General features: G+C 38.8%; 1 protein-coding gene across 1 annotated transcript in view; it reads left to right on the top strand.

The window, feature by feature from the left end:
* The window catches only part of THSD7B (thrombospondin type 1 domain containing 7B), a 1,073,031-nt gene that overhangs the window by 1,037,224 nt on the left and 12,051 nt on the right, over positions 1–23,756 (top strand). The window contains exons 21-27 of the mRNA XM_070768428.1: positions 5,953–6,098; positions 12,219–12,378; positions 13,488–13,661; positions 13,761–13,856; positions 16,654–16,736; positions 20,061–20,253; positions 23,626–23,713. Of these exons, the coding sequence (XP_070624529.1) occupies positions 5,953–6,098; positions 12,219–12,378; positions 13,488–13,661; positions 13,761–13,856; positions 16,654–16,736; positions 20,061–20,253; positions 23,626–23,713 (940 nt within the window). The remainder of the gene's footprint in view (positions 1–5,952; positions 6,099–12,218; positions 12,379–13,487; positions 13,662–13,760; positions 13,857–16,653; positions 16,737–20,060; positions 20,254–23,625; positions 23,714–23,756) is intronic.

Raw genomic sequence — 23,756 nt, 5'->3', positions numbered from 1 at the left:
GAATTGTGGGTAAAGTGCCTAATTGTGGGATACTTTCTCTGATTACTTAGTTTATAAGATTCCTGATTTAAAAAGGAACTTATTAAAAGATAGTACCTCACAGAAACTTAAGGTACAGCAAGTACCTTTTATACTCTGATGCATTTATAAATAAAGTTTTCTTACTGAATGTTAATATTAGCCAGTTAAACATAATATCAAATATTTGTTTTTCTCTTTCTGACTTACTTCATTTTGTATGACAGACTCTAGGTCCATCCATGTCACTCCAAATAACCGAATTTGTTCCTTTTTGTGGCCTAGTAATATTCCATACATATATATATTATATATATATCACATCTTTTTAATTTATTTTTAATTATAGTTACAATATTGTGTTGTTTTCTACCATACATAAACATGAATCAGCCATAGGTGTACATATGGCCCCTTCCTCTTGAGCCTCCTTCCCACCTCCCACCCTACCTATCAGGTTGTGTTGGGCTTCCCCAGTAGCTCAGCGGGTAAAGAATCTGCCTTCAATGCAGGAGATAAAGAAGACACAGGTTCAATCCCTGGATCAGGAAGATCCCCTGGAGGAGGAAAATGGCAACCCACTCCAATATTCTTGCCTGGAAAATCCCATGGACCGAGGAGCCTGGTGGGCTGCAGTCTATGGGGTCGCTAAGAGTCGGACACGACTGAGTGACTTCACTTTGACTTTTCACTTTCATGCATTGGAGAAGGAAATGGCAACCCACTCCAGTGTTCTTGCCTGGAGAATCCCAGGGATGGGGGAGCCTGGTGGGCTGCCGTCTATGGGGTCACACACAGTTGGACACGACTGAAGCGACTTAGCAGCAGCAGAGCGACTACTTTATCCTATAAAAACAGTACAGATGAACTTAATAGCAATGCAGGAATAGAGATGCAGACATAGAGAACAGACATGTAGATATGATGAGGAAGGGAAGGGTGAGACCAATGGGGAAATGAGGACCGACACTAATTAGGACTATACACTACCATAGATAGACAGCCAGTGAGAAGCTGCTGTATAGCACAGGAAGCTCAGCTCTGTGCTCTGTGATGACCTAGAATGGGTGGGATGGGGAGAGGGGATGAGAGGGAGGCTCAGGAGGGATGGGATATATGTATACATATAGCTGATCCACTTTGTTGTACAGCAGAAACTAACACAACATTGTCAAGCAATTATATTCCAATAATAAAAAAGAAAAAAAAATGATAATATACTTCAAAATATAGAATTATATGCTTCTTGGTAATAGTTGACATTGTTTGAACTTATCTTTGTGTTTGGATAGCAAAAGGCAGAGAAATCATATGGCTGTCCTTTCAGTGAGTGGTTACAGGACTTCATTATTTTTTTTTCTATTGACTTTATTAGGTTCCCCCCACCACATTTATGTCCAGCAGAAAATATCTGTCACTTTAATGGAAATAAATAAAATAGTCCTAAAGGAATGGCAGTGATGCATGCTATCAATTCAAGAACAAGCTTGAAGTTATTTGGTTTTAATGAAATAGAATCTCTTTAGCTGTGATAAAGGTGACACCACATTGTCATTAGTTTTACAAAGATGGATAGAGAACAGGATGCAATTATAATGACGTTAGATTAATAGATATTTAGTTCAAGAGAATAAACATAAAGATTGTTATAAAACTGAAGAGTATTTAAGTAAGAGTTAATGTGAAATATTGAGCCAAATGTATCCATGAGCAGGGACAATGTTTCACATGAATAAGGTGATGTCCACCAAGTATGATTTGGTTTGAGTGATGTTGGGAGGGAACATTGGTCTAAATGTAAATGCTCTGCTCTGTGCCCAGGAATGCATAATTTGTAGATTCTGTTGTTCACAAAGCCTAAGTTACTGATGACACAAACTTTACTGCTACCTCAAGTTTCTTTTCTGTTTCCCATACAGACCTAGATCAGTCCTTTCCTTGCGGTCTTGTCTGGGTCCTCATGTGATGTTCTCTTGCATTCACATCTTGGCTAATACAGTCACCTCTGTAGCAAAACTTCCTGAGTTTGAATCCTGTTCTGGAACTTACTATGTTTTTGACCTTAAAGAAGTGACACCTCTGTGCTGCAATTTCCTTATCGATAGTATGTGACAATAATAGAATTTTTCTCTAGGATTGTTATGACTATTCAGTGAGTCAGTATATAAGTATTTAGAAAATTGCTTAGCAATAGCATCACACATGTTTGCACACCAGATAATATCATAGAGACAGTTTACAAAAATATGAATTAAACAAATATTCAATTCAGTTCAGTTCAGTCGCTCAGTCGTGTCCAATTTTTTGCAACCTCATGAATCACAGCACGCCAGGCCTCCCTGTCCATCAGTAACTCCTGGAGTTCCCTCAGATTCATGTCCATCGAGTCAGTGATGCCATCCAGCCATCTCATCCTCTGTTGTCCTCTTCTCCTCCTGCCCCCAATCCCTCCCAGCATCAGAGTCTTTTCCAATGAGTCAACTCTTCGCATGAGGTGGCCAAAAGACTGGAGTTTCAGCTTTAGCATGATTCCTTCCAAAGAGATCCCAGGGCTGATCTCCTTCAGAATGGACTGGTTGGATCTCCTTGCAGTCCAAGGGACTCTCAAGAGTCTTCTCCAACACCACACTTCAAAAGCATCAATTCTTTGGCACTCAGCTTTCTTCACAGTCCAACTCTCACATCCATACATGACCACTGGAAAAACCATAGCCTTGACTAGATGAACCTTTGTTGGCAAAGTAATGTCTCTGCTTTTGAATATGCTATCTAGGTTGGTCATAACTTTCCCTCCAAGGAGTAAGCGTCTTTTAATTTCCTGGCTGTAGTCACCATCTGCAGTGATTTTGGAGCCCCAAAAAATAAAGTCTGACACTGTTTTCACTGTTTCCCCATCTATTTCCCATGAAGTGATGGGACCAGATGCCATGATCTTCGTTTTCTGAATGATAAGCTTTAAGCCAACTTTTTCACTCTCCTCTTTCACTTTCATAAAGAGGCTCTTTAGTTCCTCCTCACTTTCCGCCATAAGGGTGGTGTCATCTGCATATCTGAGGTTATTGATATTTTTCCCGGCAATCTTGATTCCAGCTTGTGCTTCTTCCAGCCCAGCATTTCTCATGATGTACTCTGCATAGAAGTTAAATAAGCAGGGTGACAATATACAGCCTTGACGTACTCCTTTTCCTATTTGGAATCAGTCTGTTATTCCATGTCCAGTTCTAACTGTTGCTTCCTGACCTGCATATAGGTTTCTCAAGAGGCAGGTCAGGTGGTCTGGTCTTCCCATCTCCTTCAGAATGTTTCACAGTTTATTATGATCCACACAGTCAAAGGCTTTGGCATAGTCAATAAAGCAGAAATAGATGTTTTTCTGGAACTCTCTTGCTTTTTCCATGATCCAGTGGATGTTGGCAATTTGATCTCTGGTTCCTCTGCCTTTTCTAAAACCAGCTTGAACATCTGGAAGTTCACGGTTCACGTATTGCTGAAGTCTGGCTTGGAGAATTTTGAGCATTACTTTACTAGCCTGTGAGATGAGTGCAATTGTGTGGTAGTTTGAGCATTCTTTGGCATTGCCTTTCTTTGGGATTGGAATGAAAACTGACCTTTTCCAGTCCTGTGGCCACTGCTGAGTTTTCCAAATTTGCTGGCATATTGAGTGCAGCACTTTCACAGCATCATCTTTCAGGATTTGAAATAGCTCCACTGGAATTCCATCACCTCCACTAGCTTTGTTTGTAGTGATGCTTTCTAAGGCCCACTTGACTTCACATTCCAGGATGTCTGGCTTTAGGTGAGTGATCACACCATCATGATTATCTTGGTCTTGAAGACCTTTTTTGTACAGTTCTTCTATGTATTCTTACCACCTTTTCTTAATATCTTCTGGTTCTGTTAGGTCCATACCATTTCTGTCCTTTATCGAGCCCATCTTTGCATGAAATGTTCCCTTGGTATCTCTAATTTTCTTGAAGAGATCCCTAGTCTTTCCCATTCTGTTGTTTTCCTCTATTTCTTTGCACTGATCGCTGAGGAAGGCTTTCTTATCTCTCCTTGCTATTCTTTGGAAATTTGCATTCAGATGCTTATATCTTTCCTTTTCTCCTTTGCATTTCACTTCTCTTCTTTTCACAGCTATTTGTAAGGCCTCCCCAGACAGCCATGTTGCTTTTTTGCATTTCTTTTCCATGGGGATGGTCTTGATCCCTGTCTCCTGTACAATGTCACGAACCTCCGTCCATAGTTCATCAGGCACTCTGTCAGATCTAGTCCCTTAAATATATTTCTCACTTCTACTCTATAATCAATTGGTGCTTCATATATAGGGAATTTCATGTTAGGGACAGATTCTCAGGCCTCAAGGAATTTAGAATCTAGTGATGAGAATGTCCTCACTTTCTTCAAAGATCTTCTTAAAGAGAATTGGTTTTCCACCATATCTATGATAATATTCTGGTGCCCACTAAGGTCTAGCCCACTGACTGTGTTCGTTCCTCTTCTCCCTGAACTTGAGGACATCTGAGAATTATGCTTACCTAAGGTTTTCAAGTAAATTCTATGCAGAAGTGAAGTCATTGCTATCTTCCCATTTCTCTTAAAATATAAATGTATAATCTTTGATTCTCACTTTTAATAGCTTTAACCGTATTCCCTCAGTCTATTCTGTCCCTTGCTCTCTTTTTGTCCAGCCACAATGGTCTTCTGTGAGCCCCTGAAACCTGTCCTTCTCCTTTGTATCTCATGACCTATTCACATGCTCTTTCTTCTGCGGGCCAGTGGGCCATTCTCCGTACATTATGTCTGACTTACTCCTTCAGATTTCTGTTTAAAGCTCAACTGCTCAAGGAAATATGCTCTGATTCTTTCTCAGACTGGGTGGCATCCCCATAACATGCTCTCAGAGAACCTTCTGTTTTTCCTTTCACATTTATCACAAATACAATCACATAGTTAATTTTATAACAACAGTGGAAGGGCATTGGATTCTCAGATAACTAATATTAAGGAAACTCTATGCATACCATAGTTCATCAGTAGCAAATGAGTAAAGACAAGAGTGAGTGGGAGAGAGAAACAAAACATTTAAATTCCCTCCATTATTCCTATTAGTGAGTTTATGACCTGATGCCTAGCAGTGGGTATAAGATGACATGAGAGTCCTGCTCTTTCCTGAACCATTCTTATTAACCAATTTCTTCTCATTAGGAAATGGAATACTGGTATTTGAAAAAATGTTTTACAACCATCACAGCTTCTTCACACAAGTTAACAACTTTATCTTATATTCAGTGAAAAAGAGAAATTGGCCCTAAACTCTAGGAAAACTGGTCATGTTGAATTAATGGAGTGACAGTATTGGAACCACCCTAGGGAATTTTCTAGGGTAATCTTGGCATCTTCCTAGGAAATTTTCTAGGGTAATTTGGATTATGTGCAATTTTCTAGCTCACTTGATGATTTAGAACCTAACATAAGAAATACTGTTCTCTTTTTGCTTAATATTGGTGATCCTAGCCTAGAATGTAAGGTTTGTGAAGGCAGGAGGTACATCGGGCTGTTTTATCACTGTACCCCCCTAGCACATGGCAGGATGCTTTGGTTATTCTAGAGCTTAATAGAGAAATATTTATGAAATGAATTAACATTCTGCCAGTGTTTACGGGCTCAGTCTGTTTGGCAACAGTACAGAGTTTGGATGTAAGATGGCTGAAGTAGAAGACAGAGTTTCAGATCCACAAGCATATGCAGACCTTGGATAACCTGTATCTCCATGGAAACCGAAATTAAAATAGCAAAATAACTGAAACCTGGACATGACAAAGTTCAGCGTGTTTTAGTGAAGACCTTTGTATATATGGCAACATTCTGTTCTTTAATTCCTTTTTTAGCCAAACTCTAACGGAAAAGTTGACATTGTCCTTCTCATTTTAGGTCAAAGGAGCCGGACTCGATTTATCCTTATGTCAACCCAAGGAGAAGGCCGGCCATGTCCCACAGAGCTTACCCAGCACAAAACTTGCCCAATGACCCCCTGCTACAGCTGGGTCCTCAGCAACTGGTCTGCATGTAAACTGGAGGTAAGTCATATAATGGCATTTAAAGAAATGTTTCTCAGTCTGTCCAAAGTACTTGTCTGTTGAAACCTACAAGCTGATGAAACAAACTTCACAGCACCAGGGGCCTGGCAGAGTGTATTTTTATGCCATAGAGAGCATGGAAAAAAAAACCAAATGACTTAACTTCATGCAGAGTGATATTGCTAGGAAAATAAATGCCCATCATTATCAACTATTTGTAATAAGTTGGATCAGGGGACTTTCAATCTTTTTAGCATCTTAAAGAATTCTCTATCTTCTTGGCTTGTTGGAAATATCAAAGCATTATGCAATTAGGCAAAACCCTGATGCTATAGAAATGCACAACTTGTCGTAGACTGTATTTCCTAAAAAAGCACTTTTAGGCTTAGACAAAATCTTGCATGTGGGCAGAAATCCAAAAGTGTATGAAAGATATATTTTAACATTATTACACAAACCAAGGTTACTACATTTTCCTCAATGATTGCTTTTTATTGACCTGAAATACAAATGCCTAGTAACATCATAATATATCATATACCCAGAGCTTTTGCTGGGTCAGCAATGATGCTCTATGGCATTTTCTCTCTGGTTTCTTGTGTAAGAAAAAAGCACATTGATTTTTCTCTATTTTCTTGTTTTACTAGTTCATCCTTCAGTTCGTATTCCAAGGCAGATTTAATTAGGTAACAATAATTTTGATTATGCATTAAGATATCTGCAGAGTATTCTCATAGTGTTCCTGTCAGGATGACATTGTTGTGCAGCATCATTATCTTGCAGAAGTTAAATGCCCATGTATTGTAATAAGTCCCAGAGGAATAAAATGTGTGGTACATTTGTTCAGTCTGCTTGTTACAGAAAATAAGGTACCATGCTAATTAATTCAATAGTAACCGAATGGCTTTAAATATGAATACTTTGTCTCTTTCCTAAACCTTCAACAGTTTTTTCAGTACTGCTTAGAATCACAAATAAGAAATGGAAGGAAGATTTCTCCTGATAGTTGTTGAGAGAGTAAAGAAAACAAATTCAAAGAATTTAGGAACCCATTGCAGGAGAAGAAAGAGAAAAGACAGGAAGAAGAAGGAAAGGATGGGGGACAAACTCCACACTCTGTGTCTCACCAGCCATACAGCTGCTACTATACCTCACTTGTTCTTTTGTATTCAGATGGCCAAAAAGTTCATCTGGGTTTTTCTGCAAGATGTTACAGAAAATCCAAGGTAAACTTTTTGACCAACCCAATACTTTTCCTTTTATCTTCCTGGGTATCCAGAGATTTTTTTTTTTTTTTAATAGACAAATCTGCCAGTTTGTCTCATAGGAACGTGCAGGGGAAATGTCAAATGTAATGTTTGAGATTTTGCTGTCACATACTGAACTTTAGCCAGAACCATAGAGGCCAGGGTGGTGGGTTGTGAACATTATAGCAGTACTTGTGGAGGTTGGGAGAAGGGGTTGTGGCATCTGATGGAGATACCCAGACCCAGGGGCCCTGGAGACCATGAGAGCAGGTGTATCCAGAGATTTCAAAGGTGCCTTAGATTTCTAGATGAGGTCATTCCATTCACTGACATTTCCAGTCAGGAGGAAACTGGAGTTAGCCTGAATCCAGGCAAAGCTCTCAGAAAACGTGTCTGTATTAATTATTCCTGCGTGGGCACCTTATCTGCAGGAGACCAACAGCATTCTTCACCAAGAATTTGGAATGGAATTAAAGCTGTTCAAAGATATTATATTCAAAAACTCATCACTGTCACATATTCCCACCTTAGATAAAGTCAGTAACTCAGAGGCAAAAGAAAAGAGAATCTGGATGATATTTGAATTTTTGCTGAGTTTGAACTGCATTCCTGTTCTTCCTGAAGCCTGATTTTGAATGCTTTGTGAGATACATAACACAAGACATTTTCAATGAGTCCCCTTTTCTTACTCATCTGTGTAAGCTGAGTTTGGGGAATTACTGATCAAAATACACATGAATCTCCACATACAAAGCAAGTGCACCTCCCTCACAGCTGTCCTTCAGCTTCTTGTTCGGTAATATCCTGCCCTGCCCAGTGTGGGTTGCAGACTTTTTCCCTTGAGGTGGTGGTTGTGATCTTGAAGTGGCTGATTGCCATCAAGTGGATCAAACCCCAAACAGAGGAGCTTACCCAGGGCATGGTGGATAGGCCAATTCTGTCACCATCGTCTGTGGAAAGAGACTTGCAAACGAAAGTGTTTATCCTCAGGCTTCATTTTTTTTCAGGGTTTCCTAACTCCTTCCAAGTTTCTTAGCTGATAACACGTATCCACACATATGTTGCAAAATCTGTTTCAGAGCTCAGACTCTGGAGTCTCTCAGGTCTAATTCTTTTAGATTTTATTTTATATATTCTTAAATATTATTTTGTAGACTTCTTCATCTATTCCTTAGTATTTCTCAGAGCTTCTCATTTTGAAAGTGGAATAACATGAAGTGATACCCTCTACTCTTCACTGCTGCTGCTGCTGTTAAGTCGCATCAGTCGTGTCCGACTCTGCAACCCCATAAATGGCAGCCCACCAGGCTCCCCCATCCCTGGGATTCTCCAGGCAAGAATACTGGAGTGAGTTGCCATTTCCTTCTCCAATGCATGAAAGTGAAAAGTGGAAGTGAAGTCACTGAATCATATCTGACTCTGTGCGACCCCATAGACAGCAGCCCACCAGGCTCCTCCATCCATGGGATTCTCCAGGCAAAAGTACTGGAGTGGGGTGCCATTGCCTACTCTTCACTAGATTCACCATTTTACATTTGTGTATATTTATAGACTCACACACATATTTTGTATTATTATTTAAATATATATCAGTAGACTTTTATTTTTATTTAAAGATAATTGAGTGTTTTTAATTTGTTTGTTTTAATTTTTGGCTGCACCCTGTGGCATGTGGGACCTTAGTTCCCTGACCAAGGATTGAACTTGTGCCCCCCTGCATTGAAAAGCAGTGTCTTAACCCCTGGGCTATCAGGGAAGTCTCTAGACTGTATTTTTTTAAAGTAGTTTTAAATATACCAAAAAACTGAGCAGAGAGTTTCCATATGCCTCTTAATTTCCCAAACTTGCATGCTTCCCCCTATTATCAGCATCTTTGCAGGCCTAATTTTGGTCAAGATTTTTTTTCCAGTTCCTCACTCTGCACTTTTTGCCAGGTTTTCAAACTCTCCAAATTCTGTTGACTTATGTATATCACAAGAGGAGCAGTAGTACCTGTTTTGCTGGGGGTTTTGGTAGCGATTAGACAAGTCATACAGAGAAGGCAATGGCACCCCACTCTAGTACTCTTGCCTGGAAAATCCCATGGATGGAGGAGCCTGGTGGGCTACAGTCCATGGGGTCCTTAAGAGTCGGACATGACTGAGCGACTTCACTTTCATGCATTGGAGAAGGAAGTGGCAACCCACTCCAGTGTTCTTGCCTGGAGAATCCCAGGGACGGGGAAGCCTGGTGGGCTGCTGTCTATGGGGTCGCACAGAGTCGGACACGACTAAAGCGACTTAGCAGCAGCAGCAGCAGCAGCAGACAAGTCATATGTAGTGCTGACCATAGTACCTAAATTTAGAGCTCAATAAATTGAGGTTGTTATTATAAGGTCGATAAAAACTCTGATTTTGAGCATTAGCACAACCTGCTGATCCACATCTGGTGATGCTGATCCAGAGTAGACAGGAAGTCCATTAATTATCTGGACAGCAGAGACTTAGTGACAGAATCCTGACTGTTGACCATCTTCTTCTAAGAAGCCTGGCTCTGTTTTCAAGTCCTGCTTGTAAAGTCTTATGAGTGAGACTGGATGAATGCTTGCTTTATGAATGAAATTATCATTCTACTGCTGATTTCTCCTCATACTGTGGCTGTTGTTGTCAAAGGTTATAAGAGATTAAGGTGGAACATGGATACATACTAGAAACATATTATTGTTTGTCTTGGTTTTGAAAGTGCTCCCTGATGTTGACTAGTTTCCCTTCATTTCTGCACACTCCATCTCCTGGAATGTCAAACAAAGCTCTAATCAATTGCATCTCCAGTTACCTGAGGTTCTAGAGAGCAGTAACTTCAAACTTCAGACATGCTGCAGTATCTTCAGACTCCAAGTTCATGAACTCTGACACTCTACAGTGAAACATATACCTTAGGCAATTTGGCCATGCAATGGCCAAAAGTTACAGAAAGAACCCACCCCCAAACCCAAATTTAACTTATGCTAGTTATTTTCAACTTTGGGGTATAAATATTTACTAGAACATTTGGTTTGGATAAATATATTGTGAATTGATTTTGAACTTCCCTTTCTCAAAAAAAAAAAGTGCACTTGGGTTCATAACTAGGGCACATTTTTTTAACCATTTCACAATGGTTAGAACGGTTATGAGATACTGAGATAGCAAGTGTGGGGATTGCCATCTTAGATAAACAAAGCACAATTCTTGTTAAAACATCTATGGAAAAGGATGTGATGGTCCCAGTTTGTGCGTCTGCTCAGATGATTCAGTCTCTAAGTTGCTGTAACTTAGACCTCCTCCAAGTTGCACCTTTTCTTTTTTTTGCCAGTATAACTTTGAATCTGAAAGAATTTTTATCAGCAGCCTCTGTACCATCCTGCATATCCGGCAGCCCGTCCACAACCTGCCCCTGATACTTAGCAGCTGCTGCCACTGTGGCTTGACCTGGCTGGTGCTCAGCAGGCCCATCAGCCTCTGAGTCACCTGCTGCACACCCAGGAGCACTGTCATGACTGCTTTAGCTGCCCACCATGTCCCTCTTCAATCCTGCTGCTGCCAGAGCAGAAGTTCTAGCAATGTAGTTTCTGAGTCTTGTGGTGGGAGGGAGAAATGAGGAGGAGCCGAAACTCGGTTTCCCAATGCAGAGCCCAGTTGTCCAGTTATCACCTAATAATGGGTGGTAGCATGTAGCATCCTTGTGTGCAGCGACAGAGTCTATGCAAATGTTGTTTCTCTCTCTCTCCATCTATACCAGAGGTAATCATAAAAACTCTTGGTCTTCCACCTATTTCGTGGCTTAGTGGGAGCTGAGTAACATACCTCGGAAGTATAGGGGAGTTAATACTCCCTGGGATGAAAGTTGATCAATGAGAACTGGATCCATGGAGGAGGTGGCATATAAATGCCTCTGCCTTTTCCCTGCCACCACATCTTAGATGATCCATGTGGCCTGTCTAAACAATGTTGTGACTGACCAAGAAACCAGCTGTGTTTACTATGAAGTTGAGGCCAGTTGACAACACACTACCTCGTATTTGCTTTTCCTCTGTACCCGCGATGGCTCTCTCAGCCTCACTCTTGCACCCCTGGGATTAAAAAAAAAAAAAAAAACCACAAAACTACCCTCTTCAGTTATCCAAATATCCAATGGACTTCTTTTTGAAATATGAGCACCTGACTAAACTGAGGAGATAATACTCACCTTGTGAGTATCTGCTAAAAATGTTAGAGTAGGAAGTCTTTCATCAGGCAGATGGTTGAGCTAGATAACCACAAAGCTTCAGTTTCTGTGAGAAACTGCAAATTTTTTTTCTAATTGGCCAGAAAAATCTGAGTGGGATTTGTATAAAATGTCTTCAAAGAATAATATTCAGCACAGAGGCATTCCGAGAAAATCAGCGTTTTACTGGAAACCCCAATCTAATCCACATGAAAAAGTACTGAATTCCCTACAAAAAAAAAACAAGCAAAGCAAAAGAGAAATGTACACCCTGTGGTTGTACATGCTCTTTTGGGGAGTGATTATGGATTAGGCCACTTTATCACATACACCTAGACAAATTAGGTATTGTTTTTCTTTTTCAGTCAATCCTGGCTGAGTTCCAGAATGAATCGTCATATTCTGAGTGCATAAATTTCAAGGCATAAATTTGCATTTCTGCTTCAATTGCTCTGTCAGCTCTAAGAGAATTGCTCAGGGATGCCTTATTGTCAACAACTGAAAGATAACTCTCAACAGGAGGAAGCTAAAGAAATATGCAACTGTGTTTTTTTGTTTTTTGGTTTCTTTTTCCCAAGAGGTGGCGGGAGCTAAAACTTTGAGATGTTCCTGATTTGGGTAATGCTGACAGCATCCTTTCCTCTGACAGGGTGGAGACTGTGGGGAAGGAGTCCAGACCCGCAGCCTCTCCTGTGTGGTCCACAATGGTTCAATATCTCCCTGGACTGTACGTGTAGATGATGCACTGTGTAGAGAGATGCCCTTTCAAGACAGCGTCTTGAAACAGCCGTGTTCAGTGCCTTGCCCAGGTAGGCAATTTTAAATGATTGGGAATGCCTTCCATGGTGACCTTTTAATTTATTTTTCTGTTTTTTGGAGTTCTCTCTCATCCAAGTTGAAGTTTGTAACTAACTTTAATCCATGTGTCATTGGTTATCACTTTGGAATATACCTAACAGCTTCTATAGAGGCAAAGTAGGCTGGCAGAGCGAGTTGGGGGGACGCACTGGACTTGGAAATGTAAGAGCTAAGTTAGAATCTGGTCACTATCACGTCACTGGCATTTTGCCTGGGACATATACTCTGTCACTTTGAGCAGTGGTTGCTCCATCTAGAAAATGTGTTAATAATACCTGACCACACCAAGAACATTGCCAGCATTCAAAAAACGTTGACTGAATCCATGAGTAATGAACCCTGGCTGATGACATGGTGACGACAAGTAAGGGTAAAAGTTCGTGAAAGCACTCTGTTAAACAAGCAAGTCCTATGTAATTGTGAAGGTTATTCTTAGTTACATAAGATTTATGAGTTTATTTTAATCCTAATAACACAACTTAACCTTGTATGGCAGGAGCTTAAGGTGGCTAAATATATCCTTATGTGGTCTTATAATATGGCATGTGACATATATGTGTGTATACATACATTCATGTATATATACACACACACACACACACACACACAAATTGGGCGTGTTTGGATTGTTAAATGAAACATTCTTTAAGTTTAAAGCTACTCTACTTCTTTCCTTTATATAATTTCTATGAACATCCATTTTATGATGTTATGATGCTCTTTAAAAACTGAGTTGCTGTAATCTTTACACGTCCTTTTAAAATTTTTATCGTCACTAGTAGACACTAGTGTTCTCTAGATAAAACTGCCATGATTTGAAGCAAAATAATGGCAGTATAGTGCTTGGCGCTTTTCATTCAACTAGATTAAACCATAAATTACTTCCTCACTCCTAGTGCTTTCTAATTAGAAAATTTGTCAGCATAGAGTTTGTAGTTTCTGGAATGCACGTGGTCACTGTGGCACCACACAAATCCGGCTGTGAACCCTGTGTGTGTAAATGGGGTCAGGGGCCAGTTTTCACACTGTTTCCTCTGCTCTGTGCTGCATGATCCTCCAGGAGACTGCCATTTAACAGAATGGTCAGAGTGGAGCACATGTGAGCTGACCTGCATTGATGGAAGAAGCTTCGAGACTCTGGGTCGCCAATCTAGGTCAAGGACATTTATAATTCAGTCTTTTGAGAACCAAGACAGCTGCCCCCAGCAGGTTCTAGAAACACGCCCTTGTACAGGTACCAAGAGCACTTTTCAACTCTCAGCCTTGATTGATCAATGCTTATTCTGCTTTGATTGAGGCATAATAGAACCGCTGTTATCATATTTACTTGCAGGAGGTAAATGTTATCACTACACATGGAAAGCAAGTCTTTGGAACAATAATGAACGAACTGTGTGGTGCCAACGTTCAGATGGCATTAACGTCACAGGTATTCCTGCCTAAGATTCATGTGGGCACTTCGGAAAGATCTCTGAGTGTTGCTGTTGGTGAGAAGAATTAGCTTAAAAATTATAAGCAAGGGAAGACTGGGGAGTGGACTTAGATGAGCTTCATGGCAAGTTGCCATTAGATCTTTGCATCTTAGAAAGCAAACAGTTCTATATGAAGTCCCATAATATCTCAGACGGGCTACCCATGTGGCACAATTATAAAGAATTCTCCTGCCAGTGCAGGAGCCATAGGAGACAGGGGTTCAATCCCTGAGTCGGGAAGATCCCCTAGATAAGGAAATGGCAAACTATTCCAGTATTCATGTCTGGAGAGTTCCATGGACAGAGGAGCCTAGTGGGCTACAGTGGAGTCACAAAGAGTAGATATAACTGACTGACTGAGCATACACACACACAGTATATCAGACAACTTAAAGTAGTAGTTCAGTTCAGTCACTCATTTGTGTCCAACTCTTTGTGACCCCATGGACTGCAGCACTCCAGGCTTCCCTGTCCATCACCAACTCCCAGAGTTTACTCAAACTCATGTCCACTGAGTCGGTGATGCCATCCATCTATCTCATCCCCTGTCGTCCCCTTCTCCTCCCACCTTCAATCTTTCCCAGCATCAGGGTCTTTTCCAAGGAGTCAGTTCTTCACATCAGGTGGCCAAAGTGTTGGAGTTTCAGCTTCAGCATCAGTTGATACATAATAAAATTTCCTTGAATATCATGATCTAAGACAAAAACGGAAAGACACAGATGTTGATTTAAAACAGTGGTCTCTAAAATTTTAAAAGATGTACCTTTTCAGTAAAAGGTATTTGAGAACAGACCTCAAAATATCCTAAAATCCCACACTACTGTGCTAATGTATCATGTTATGAAACATATACAGAAATTGAAATTAAAAGAGTTGATAAAGATATAATAAAGCTAAAATATATTAATGATTAAAAACATTTTCCTGTAAATTATAGATGCTTATGTTCATGTACTGAAAGCTTCATTTTTTAACAATGTGGTAGCCTTGATTATTATTTAATATCTGAATATATATTGAAGGAAGGGTTCCTCATTCAGGGCAGTGAATGCAATTAGATTGTACAAATGGTCTTCTCAATCATTTTAAAGGGGTTTGTTTCAATGCCTTCTTATGAAAGAAAATCAAATTGTCATTCTTTTTACTTAGCGCTACGGCTGACTAAGAGCTCATCAGAATAGAAGAATCTCGAGTTTTCTATCGGAGAAAGATCGTCTGCTTCACCTTTTTCTAGTTTACTTGTTTTTTTCATTATTGGTTGTCCCTTTAAGTCCATAGTTTTTCCATACAACCATTTATTTTAAGTGACTTGCCCATTGTGTAAGTTATTATTAAAACTAAATATACGGTACATCTGCCTAACCAGGAACACAGAAAGCATCACTTGCTGCAGCATGCTGGGAGTTAACCAACCGGTGAGGGCTCCACTATCAGATGCGTGGAGCACCTCGCGCCCGGTGTGCATCCCAGGGCCACCTGATGAATGAGTTCAGGTTACCAGTGTCACCTGCCAAGTATCATCACAGCTTAATTTGTTAAGTTAAAGTTAAAGAAGTTAACTGTTAAAATTTAAAATGTTGGCTAAAATATACAAATTCTAACATGTTTTTCCTGGCTCCCAGGTGCTCCTCTCCCCATGGAGTATACACACTGCATGGTGGAGATCCCTGGTTTAAGGAGGAAAAAACACCACCTCCAAACTCTGTTGGCAGTGACAAGGCTGTGTGGTTACTGCCACTAACACATGATCAGTTTCACACCTACCTGCTCATTCTGGAGCCTGGTGTTTTTTTTCTTGTGGAAATTATTTTTCAAGTAACAGATTTTAGCTGTTTCATTTTTCAGAAAAATGTAGATGCCACATTCCCTACACAGCCTTAAGCACAAAACTTTCTCTAGTTACAAAATCATAATTGGCTGTGTTATGATTATATACTATATAATTGGTTGACAATTATAATAATGCAGAGACTAGAACCTATAAATGCAACCAGTGGTATATAAATGTAGCTTCAATGGTGCCCTTGAATAATATGTCAACTTCTTTGCTGGTACCTTGAATCCAGGAAGGCATGACTAATATATAAATGAGTTTTAGATTACAGAGATATTATTCCATCTAGTTACTGAAAGCTATTTTAATAAGGACCTGCAAGTACTAGTGTCAGATGTATGATTATCCCTGCTGGAGTATATACATTTGCTCTTAAAAATATGTGTGGCAATCTGTATGTGACTCTGCATGTGTGTGTATATGTGTGTATTCTGGCTGAAATATGTTTAAAATGTTACCAAATTGTTTAATATCATGGTCTCATGAATGGGCTAGTGGCATTCTTTTAGTGTTTGGTTGTTGGGAATTGGTCTAGTGCCTAGTTTGGAAGCTGGAAAAAAACTATATAGACAGATCTTTGAGCGTATATATTTTCTGCTCCTGAACTTCAACTGAGATTTCATCAATTCTTTTGCTGATCCTGACACTCACAGGCTTTGCCCTCAAGTGAAGCCATATGATAGAATCACCTGGCCAACACGCAGGTATAAAATCTCAACTGTAAACAACTTCTGTTAGCAGAGCCTCCCATCTCAAACAGCCCTTCCTAGAATAATCAACAAAATAAAACTGAGCCACACTGTCAGCAAACAGATTTTTTTAAAAATAATACTGTTACAAGGTAGCCAGTGCCAGAGAGGAAAAGAAGTGAATATTTATCCTAGAAAAATCTGTAAATGATGGCGGGATTTCCTTTGTAGGAGGCTGCTCCCCTCAGGCACGCCCTGCTGCTATTCGGCAGTGTAACCCAGCTTGCAGAAAACCTTTCTCCTACTGCACACAGGTGAGTCAGGTGCTGAGGCTTGGACAGGTAATTTAATTGTGTTATATGTATGTTGTCTGATGTTTTCCAGTCTCCTGTAGCCCAAGCAGCAATTCCATGGGCCCACGATACCACCTAGAGGCGTTTGCAGAAGTAATCACAGCTATTAAGAATTTCTTTGCATGGCCATGTGTTCAAGAAAGCAGTCTTTTTTACTCTAAATCCATCTATAGCTAACCTCTCTTTCAGATATCTAATCTCTGTTAGCTCTATTTCTCCTCTGATTATCAATGTGTTCTCAGTTGATTTTATTTCCTCCATTTCATATACCTAAACTATTTTGCAAAATCTTTAAAAGGATATGTTCATGTTTGTTAAACATTAGGTACTAAATTTGATTACACTGTGATTAGTGTGTATAAATTTTTAGTTGATTTTAAATAAGTTGATAGTATGGTTATGGGTAATAATTATGGGTGTGTATATATATATACACATTTTTTTTTTTTTTTTGCCCCATAACACCCATTTATTTATTCAGTCACCAATAAAAGTTTACTGAATGGCTGGCACACAGGGAACTGTCCAAGGTGCTGAGGACACAGCAGGAAACAAACTTCCTGCCCTCATGCAGCTTACATTCTGGGGAGAGAAACTGACAACACTAGGAAGAAAAGGAGTCTGATATATACATTTTTTAAAGCAGAAATTTTTCTCCTTTTCCTTCTTTAATTCCCACCCATTACTGCTCAGGATTTAATGCAAAATGTACCATGTATTCTAATCAGTGGTACTCACAGTGTACAGTGTATAAAGAAAGGTGTGCCCTGTCTCTCAAAGAAATAAGTTTCTTCTTATACTGTGTTCTTTCCAAAAATGATTTGGTTAAAATGATTCAAATGCTCCATTCTATTTCATGGACCTTCTACTTCAAGTAGAAGTAGGTTAATTCTTTGATACAGGAAAGCTAGGGATTAAGTTTCCAGTGGAAAAAAGAAGGGAAAGAGATCAGCAACGACTTCATGGGCTAATGATGTTTGTGAAATAGAAGTTGTGGCTTCCCACCAACTCTCTGGATACCCTCTGTAATAAATATAAAATACCTTTTCCCTTGAACCTTTGGCCTATATAACTGGTTACAGCTTTTCACTCAGACTAGAGACACATCTTCAAACGATAGCTTTCATATCTGAGCTTGTACCAATTTTCTTCATTAGTTTCTCCCCATTGAACATTGAGTAATGTCTTTAAGTAAAACCACTGGAAATATTTATAATGATAACTGTCATTATATACTCTCTTCCTAAACTTTAGGCATTTATTAATTATGTTTTTTTAACTTCTACTTTTTACTTTAGTATCTGTTGCTCCTCAATATCATGTGTTCAGTCAACAACTGATGACTAAGTAAATCAGTTCAGTTCAGTCACTCAGTCATGTCCAACTCTGTGACCCCATGGACTGTAGCACGCCAGGCCTCCCTGTCCATTACCAACTCCCAGAGTTTACTCAAACTCATGTCCATTGAGTCGGTGATGCCATCCAACCATCTCATCCTCTGACATCCCCTTCTTCTCCTGCCTTCAATCTTTCCCAACATGAGGGTCTTTTCAAATGAGTCAGTTCTTCACATCAGGTGACCAAAGTATTGGAGTTTCAGCTTCAGCATCAGTCCTTCCAATGAATATTCAGGACTGATTTCCTTTAGGACGAACTGGTTAGATCTCCTTGCAGTCCAAGGGACTCTCAAGAGTCTTCTCCAACACCACAGATCAAAGTATCAATTATTCGGTGCTCAGCTTTCTTTATGGTCCAACTGTCATATCCATACATGACTACTGGAAGAACCATAGCTTTGACTAGATAGACTTTTGTTGGCAAAGTCATGTCTCTGCTTTTTAATATGCTGTCTAGGCTGGTCATAACTTTTCTTCCAAGGAGTAAGAGTCTTTTAATTTCACGCCCACAGTCACCATCTGCCGTGATTTTGGAGCCCCCAAAAATAAAGTCTGTCAGTTTCCTCTGTTTCCCCATCTATTTCCCATGAAGTGATGGGACCAGATGCCATGATCTTAGTTTTCTGAATATTGAGTTTTAAGCCAACTTTTTCACTCTCCTCTTTCACTTTCACCAAGAGGCTTTTGAGTTCCTCTTCACTTTCTGCCATAAGGGTGGTGTCATCTGCATATCTGAGGTTATTGATATTTCTCCCGGCAATCTTGATTCCAGCTTGTGCTTCATCTAGCCCAGCATTTCTCATGATGTACTCTGCATATAAGTTAAATAAGCAGGTGACAATATACAGCCTTGACATACTCCTTCCCCTATTTGGAACCAGTAAGTAAACATGGCTGATGCATAAAGAAAGATTGATATGAGTTACCATTTAAGGCTAAGGTATGTTGAGAAAATACCAGACATAGTTTTATGTAAGGAATCCTAATAGCAAAGTCATAGAGATTCATAATCTCATGCTTATTTTCTATTCTCCTCTATTGGCTTTATGTTTTCTGGAGGAAGGAAGAGCAGTTATTTCAGTTTCACTTCCAGAGACAGATAGAAAATCTTTGCCCATTACACTGTATCATTATCAGTTTCTTTGAAAGGCTTATTGTGCATGAAAATTACCAGGAATCCACAGACAAATATGAAAGACCCATTGTCATGATGCCAACTAGGAATGTGATGATGTGGTGTGACACTCAGGTTACTTTAAGATATCTCTCTCTCTGTCTTTCCTCCCTCTCGTGGACATGTGCCTTTGGTGAAGTTTTTTTTCCCCCCTTCACAGCCTTGGACTGTCTCCTCTGAGTGCGGAACTAAGCCTACGAGTGGAGAGCCAGTTCATTCTAGTTCGTGATCAATGATAGAAGATGATAGAGGCAGAAAGAGACCTCAAAGAGCACAAAACTCAGAGAAGAGATGCACATAATTTCTGTTGCTTTGCTTCTCAATGTTAAGGACAGATTGGAGTAGGCAGGCAGGAATCTGAGATAGCTGGGGGAAGAACCAAAGTAAATTTTTAATTAAAGCTTTAAACACCTCTGTAAGAGAGAAAAGGATGTAGTTCATATTCTCTATTGACAAAAAATTATGATTTCAATTTGGAAGGTGTAAGAATGATCAATCACTAGAAAGAACTGATAATTTATTGAAGTGTTGGCTTTGGAAATCAGAAAGATGAACTATTTATTGAATTTTCATTGCTTTGACAAGTCTGGTGCTGAAAAACCCTAAATTGCCATGACATATCATGCAACTATCGAGCAGTTCCAACAATTAAGGTGTTATTTTTTCATCTGTACAACTCACTGTGTAACCAGAAATGTATTTTTCATGCTGTAGGGTGGAGTCTGTGGTTGTGAGAAAGGCTATACAGAGATCATGAGATCAAATGGTCTCCTGGATTACTGCATGAAGGTACCAGGCTCAGAGGATAAAAAAGCTGATGTGAAAAACCTTGCTGGGAAAAACAGACCTGTGAATTCAAAAATACATGATATTTTTAAAGGTTGGTCTCTCCAACCCCTTGATCCAGGTACATATCAGTTATGAGTAAGAAATGTAAATTTTCTCTTGGGGGATTAGAGTTCATATTGTGACCACTGCTCATGATGGAAAGCATGGAGGGAAGAAGGGACAGAAAAGGCAATATGGTCTTATTCAAGGTTCCTCACATTTGAGTGCCATGTAGTGTAAAACGTTCTCACGGGTGGTTGAGAATAAGTCTGTCAACCCCAACCCCAGTCTGAGTTCAGGAACCAAATATTAATCTTTGAAAATGTTTGAATTGTAAATTATCTTTGCCAAAGACTTTATAATAAAAATTGTGAAGTTTTATATATAATTGAAAAATGAGAAAAGCAATAGATTCTCAAGAACATGGAGTTACGTAGGGAAATTCCAGGTACCCTATCTGGTTTGAGAAACACTAGTGATATAGTAAAACAGCATCAGTTTCAGAGGCCAGGAGACCTATGGGTATCAAGGATCAGAGGTACTTCCTTTGTAATTGCATGTAATTTCTTTACCTGTCTGGAACTGTTTCCTCATCTATGAATCAATCTAGGCATCTGTCCTGAAGAATTTTTGTGAGTATTAGCACAGTGTCAGGCCTATAGGACTCAAAACTTAGTGGAGATTAAGGATAAGAATGAACAGTATTAGATAATTTCTCTATACCCTATGATTCCATGCTGGTTGTATTGCATGACTCACCTCATTATATTCTTGCAACATATAATGAGATGTTGTTATCCCCACTTTAGAGATTATGATTCTGAAACTGGCAATGCAAAATAATTTGACCAAGGTCACAGCACCAGTAAGTGACAGAAAGGTATGAAAGGCAAGCCAATAAGATCCTTACACAGCACTGGCCTCTACTTTCTTCTTTAAGAACTGGACAAAAATATGAAAGCAAAATTCTCTGTGCCTAATGTACATACCTCTTCCAGAAAACAAAGTGCTGTGAATGACAGGGAGATAGCGTGACTGATGGAAGGAACCTTGAGAAGGAAGACACACATGAAGCTCAGACAAAATATACCTTGGGAACTTTCCGCCCAGATCCTAAGCCTTGGTCATACCAAAGTGCCCTGATGACATGCTCAAATGAAGCAAAACTAGAGCCCAGGCACAAAGGACCCTAGATCTAGTGGAAGAAACAAGACATTCTGTGACTAGCTTATAAGGATGACCACAATATCTTAACTTTTGGTTCCATAGTATGTCTGGGCATGCCATAGATATTAAAAATCATATTCATCTGTGATGTTTAGCTAGAGAAACAGACTTAAAATTGAGGGAAGCATGCTATGAAATGCAGCCAGTCTCACTCACTGCTTCTAGACCCTATTTCAGAGAGAGAATTAAGATGAGGTTCCAAGAAAATGAGTTTTCAAATCCACAAATGAAGTCCTTAAACTGGAGATCTAACTGAAGCATCAATACCATGTATGTGACTATACATGTGTGTACACACACATGCATAAACACAGACACATACATATATGTATACTCATATATACACTTGTATATGTATGTATGTATATAAACATATATGTAAAATATATATTTAGTCTGTGAGAAAGTTTATAACTTTCATTAGGTTCTCATAATGGGGTTAAAAATTTGAGCAAACTCTCAGGAAGGCAATTAGGCAAAACCTATCATACATTTTGACCTAAAATTTTCCTCCTACAAATTAATCATACAAATATACGCACATATACTGAGAGAAAAATGTAAATGATATTCATTATATGATTGCTTATTATATAGCAAATGAATGGAAATAACATAAATGTCTACAAACAGAATAACAAACAAAAATATGATTCAACTGTGTAATGTCTCTTAGGGGTATTAAAAAGGATGAGATGGACCTGCCTTTATGAACTAGTATGGAAATATTTTTATTATGTATTGTTAGGTGGAAAAGTAGTACCAAAATGAATGATAAGGACAATTTGTGTCTTTTTGAAAAAGTGCATGTATGTTGTGTATATACTCGCTTGCATTTGCAGAGAAAACTATGAGATGGTTCATAAATTGGTAACAGTGGCACCTGGGTAGGGAGCTCAGAGATTGGCAGGAAGACTAATTTTCCACTACATATCTTTTTTTAAAATTATTTTTTATTGTAGTATAAATGCTTTACAATGTTATGTTAGTTTCTGCTGTACAATGAAGTGAATCAGTCACATGCACACATATATCCCCTCTTTCTTGGACTTCCCTCCTCATCACATCTACCCAGGTCATTACAGAGAACCGAGCTAAGCCCTCTGTGCTATACAGCATTAGCTTCGTATAAACAGCTATATTAATTCTTCTTTAAGTAACATAATTTAAAAGGTCACCCAGATCACATAACTCTGCAATAGGGATTTAAAAGCACTGGATCTTACAATACTTCAGCTTTATGAGGTTTAGGGGTAATAAGATGAAAAGTACATTGTCACTCAGGGAAGACTTTTTTTAATTGCCAATGTAAAAAATTCAGAATAGGGGATCACATCATTAGTGTTTCAAAGAGATCAAAATCAAAGCTTTGTTAAAAGTTTTATGACCATAAAAAGGGTCATTACTATGTTGAAAACTCATTCTAAAACCCGATTGAGGCTTGAAAGTGTCTTGTAAGCCAAAACTGTAATAGATAGTCACAATATAATTGAAAGTAATAGTGATTTTCTTTCAAACAAATGTTTACAATAGATTGTTTTTTATCCCATGAAGGTCTTAGAATAAGATTCTGACATGTGTTTTTCTGGACCTACAGTTAATTACAGTCAATGTAGTATAATGAACCTTGGTGTGTACATCTTTCAGAAAGGAGCATAATTCCTTTTGGGAAGCTAAGGAATTGCTATTATCAGTGCAATTCTAAGTTTAGTTAACTGTGTGCTCATGTAAAACATAACAAAAACCATGTGTTTTCCAGAAACAACTCAAATTTATACATACACACACCATACATACAGTCAAGGTGTGTGTCATATAGTTAAAATCACAAAATAGATCAGACTATTTGGTTCTTTTTTTTTTAACCTCTTACAGATATTAAATCCAAAATAATATATACTTCTACATGTGGATATGCTTTGTAATACTTTTGTATTAGAAGTATATATAAATGAAAATAAATTCAAAATATCCTACAAGTTGTTAGATTTTATGAAGTACTGATTAGTAGCACTGGTCTTTGGCATTGTTAAAAAATTGATAACCTATATTTAATATTTTCACCTATTTTTTGGACATTTGATAGCTGTCACATGTGAGTATTTTCACATATGCTTCTGACTTATGCAAATCTCAGAATTCAGATGAGAAATAAATAATACACTAAATAAATGAGAAATAAAAGCTTTTCTATGCTAAGCCTGTTATTTTTTATTTTAAACAGATGGCCGAGTGAAAATTTGGGTTTATGGAGTTTCAGGTGGTGGTTTTCTTATCATGATTTTCCTAGTATTTACTTCCTACCTTGTTTGGTAAGTACTAACTAGTAAAAAGTTTATACTCTATATTTTCATT

The sequence above is a fragment of the Bos indicus genome, chromosome 2, assembly GCF_029378745.1.
Source record: "Bos indicus isolate NIAB-ARS_2022 breed Sahiwal x Tharparkar chromosome 2, NIAB-ARS_B.indTharparkar_mat_pri_1.0, whole genome shotgun sequence".
Taxonomy (NCBI): Eukaryota; Metazoa; Chordata; class Mammalia; order Artiodactyla; family Bovidae; genus Bos; species Bos indicus.
This window is presented reverse-complemented; position numbering and strand designations above follow the sequence as displayed.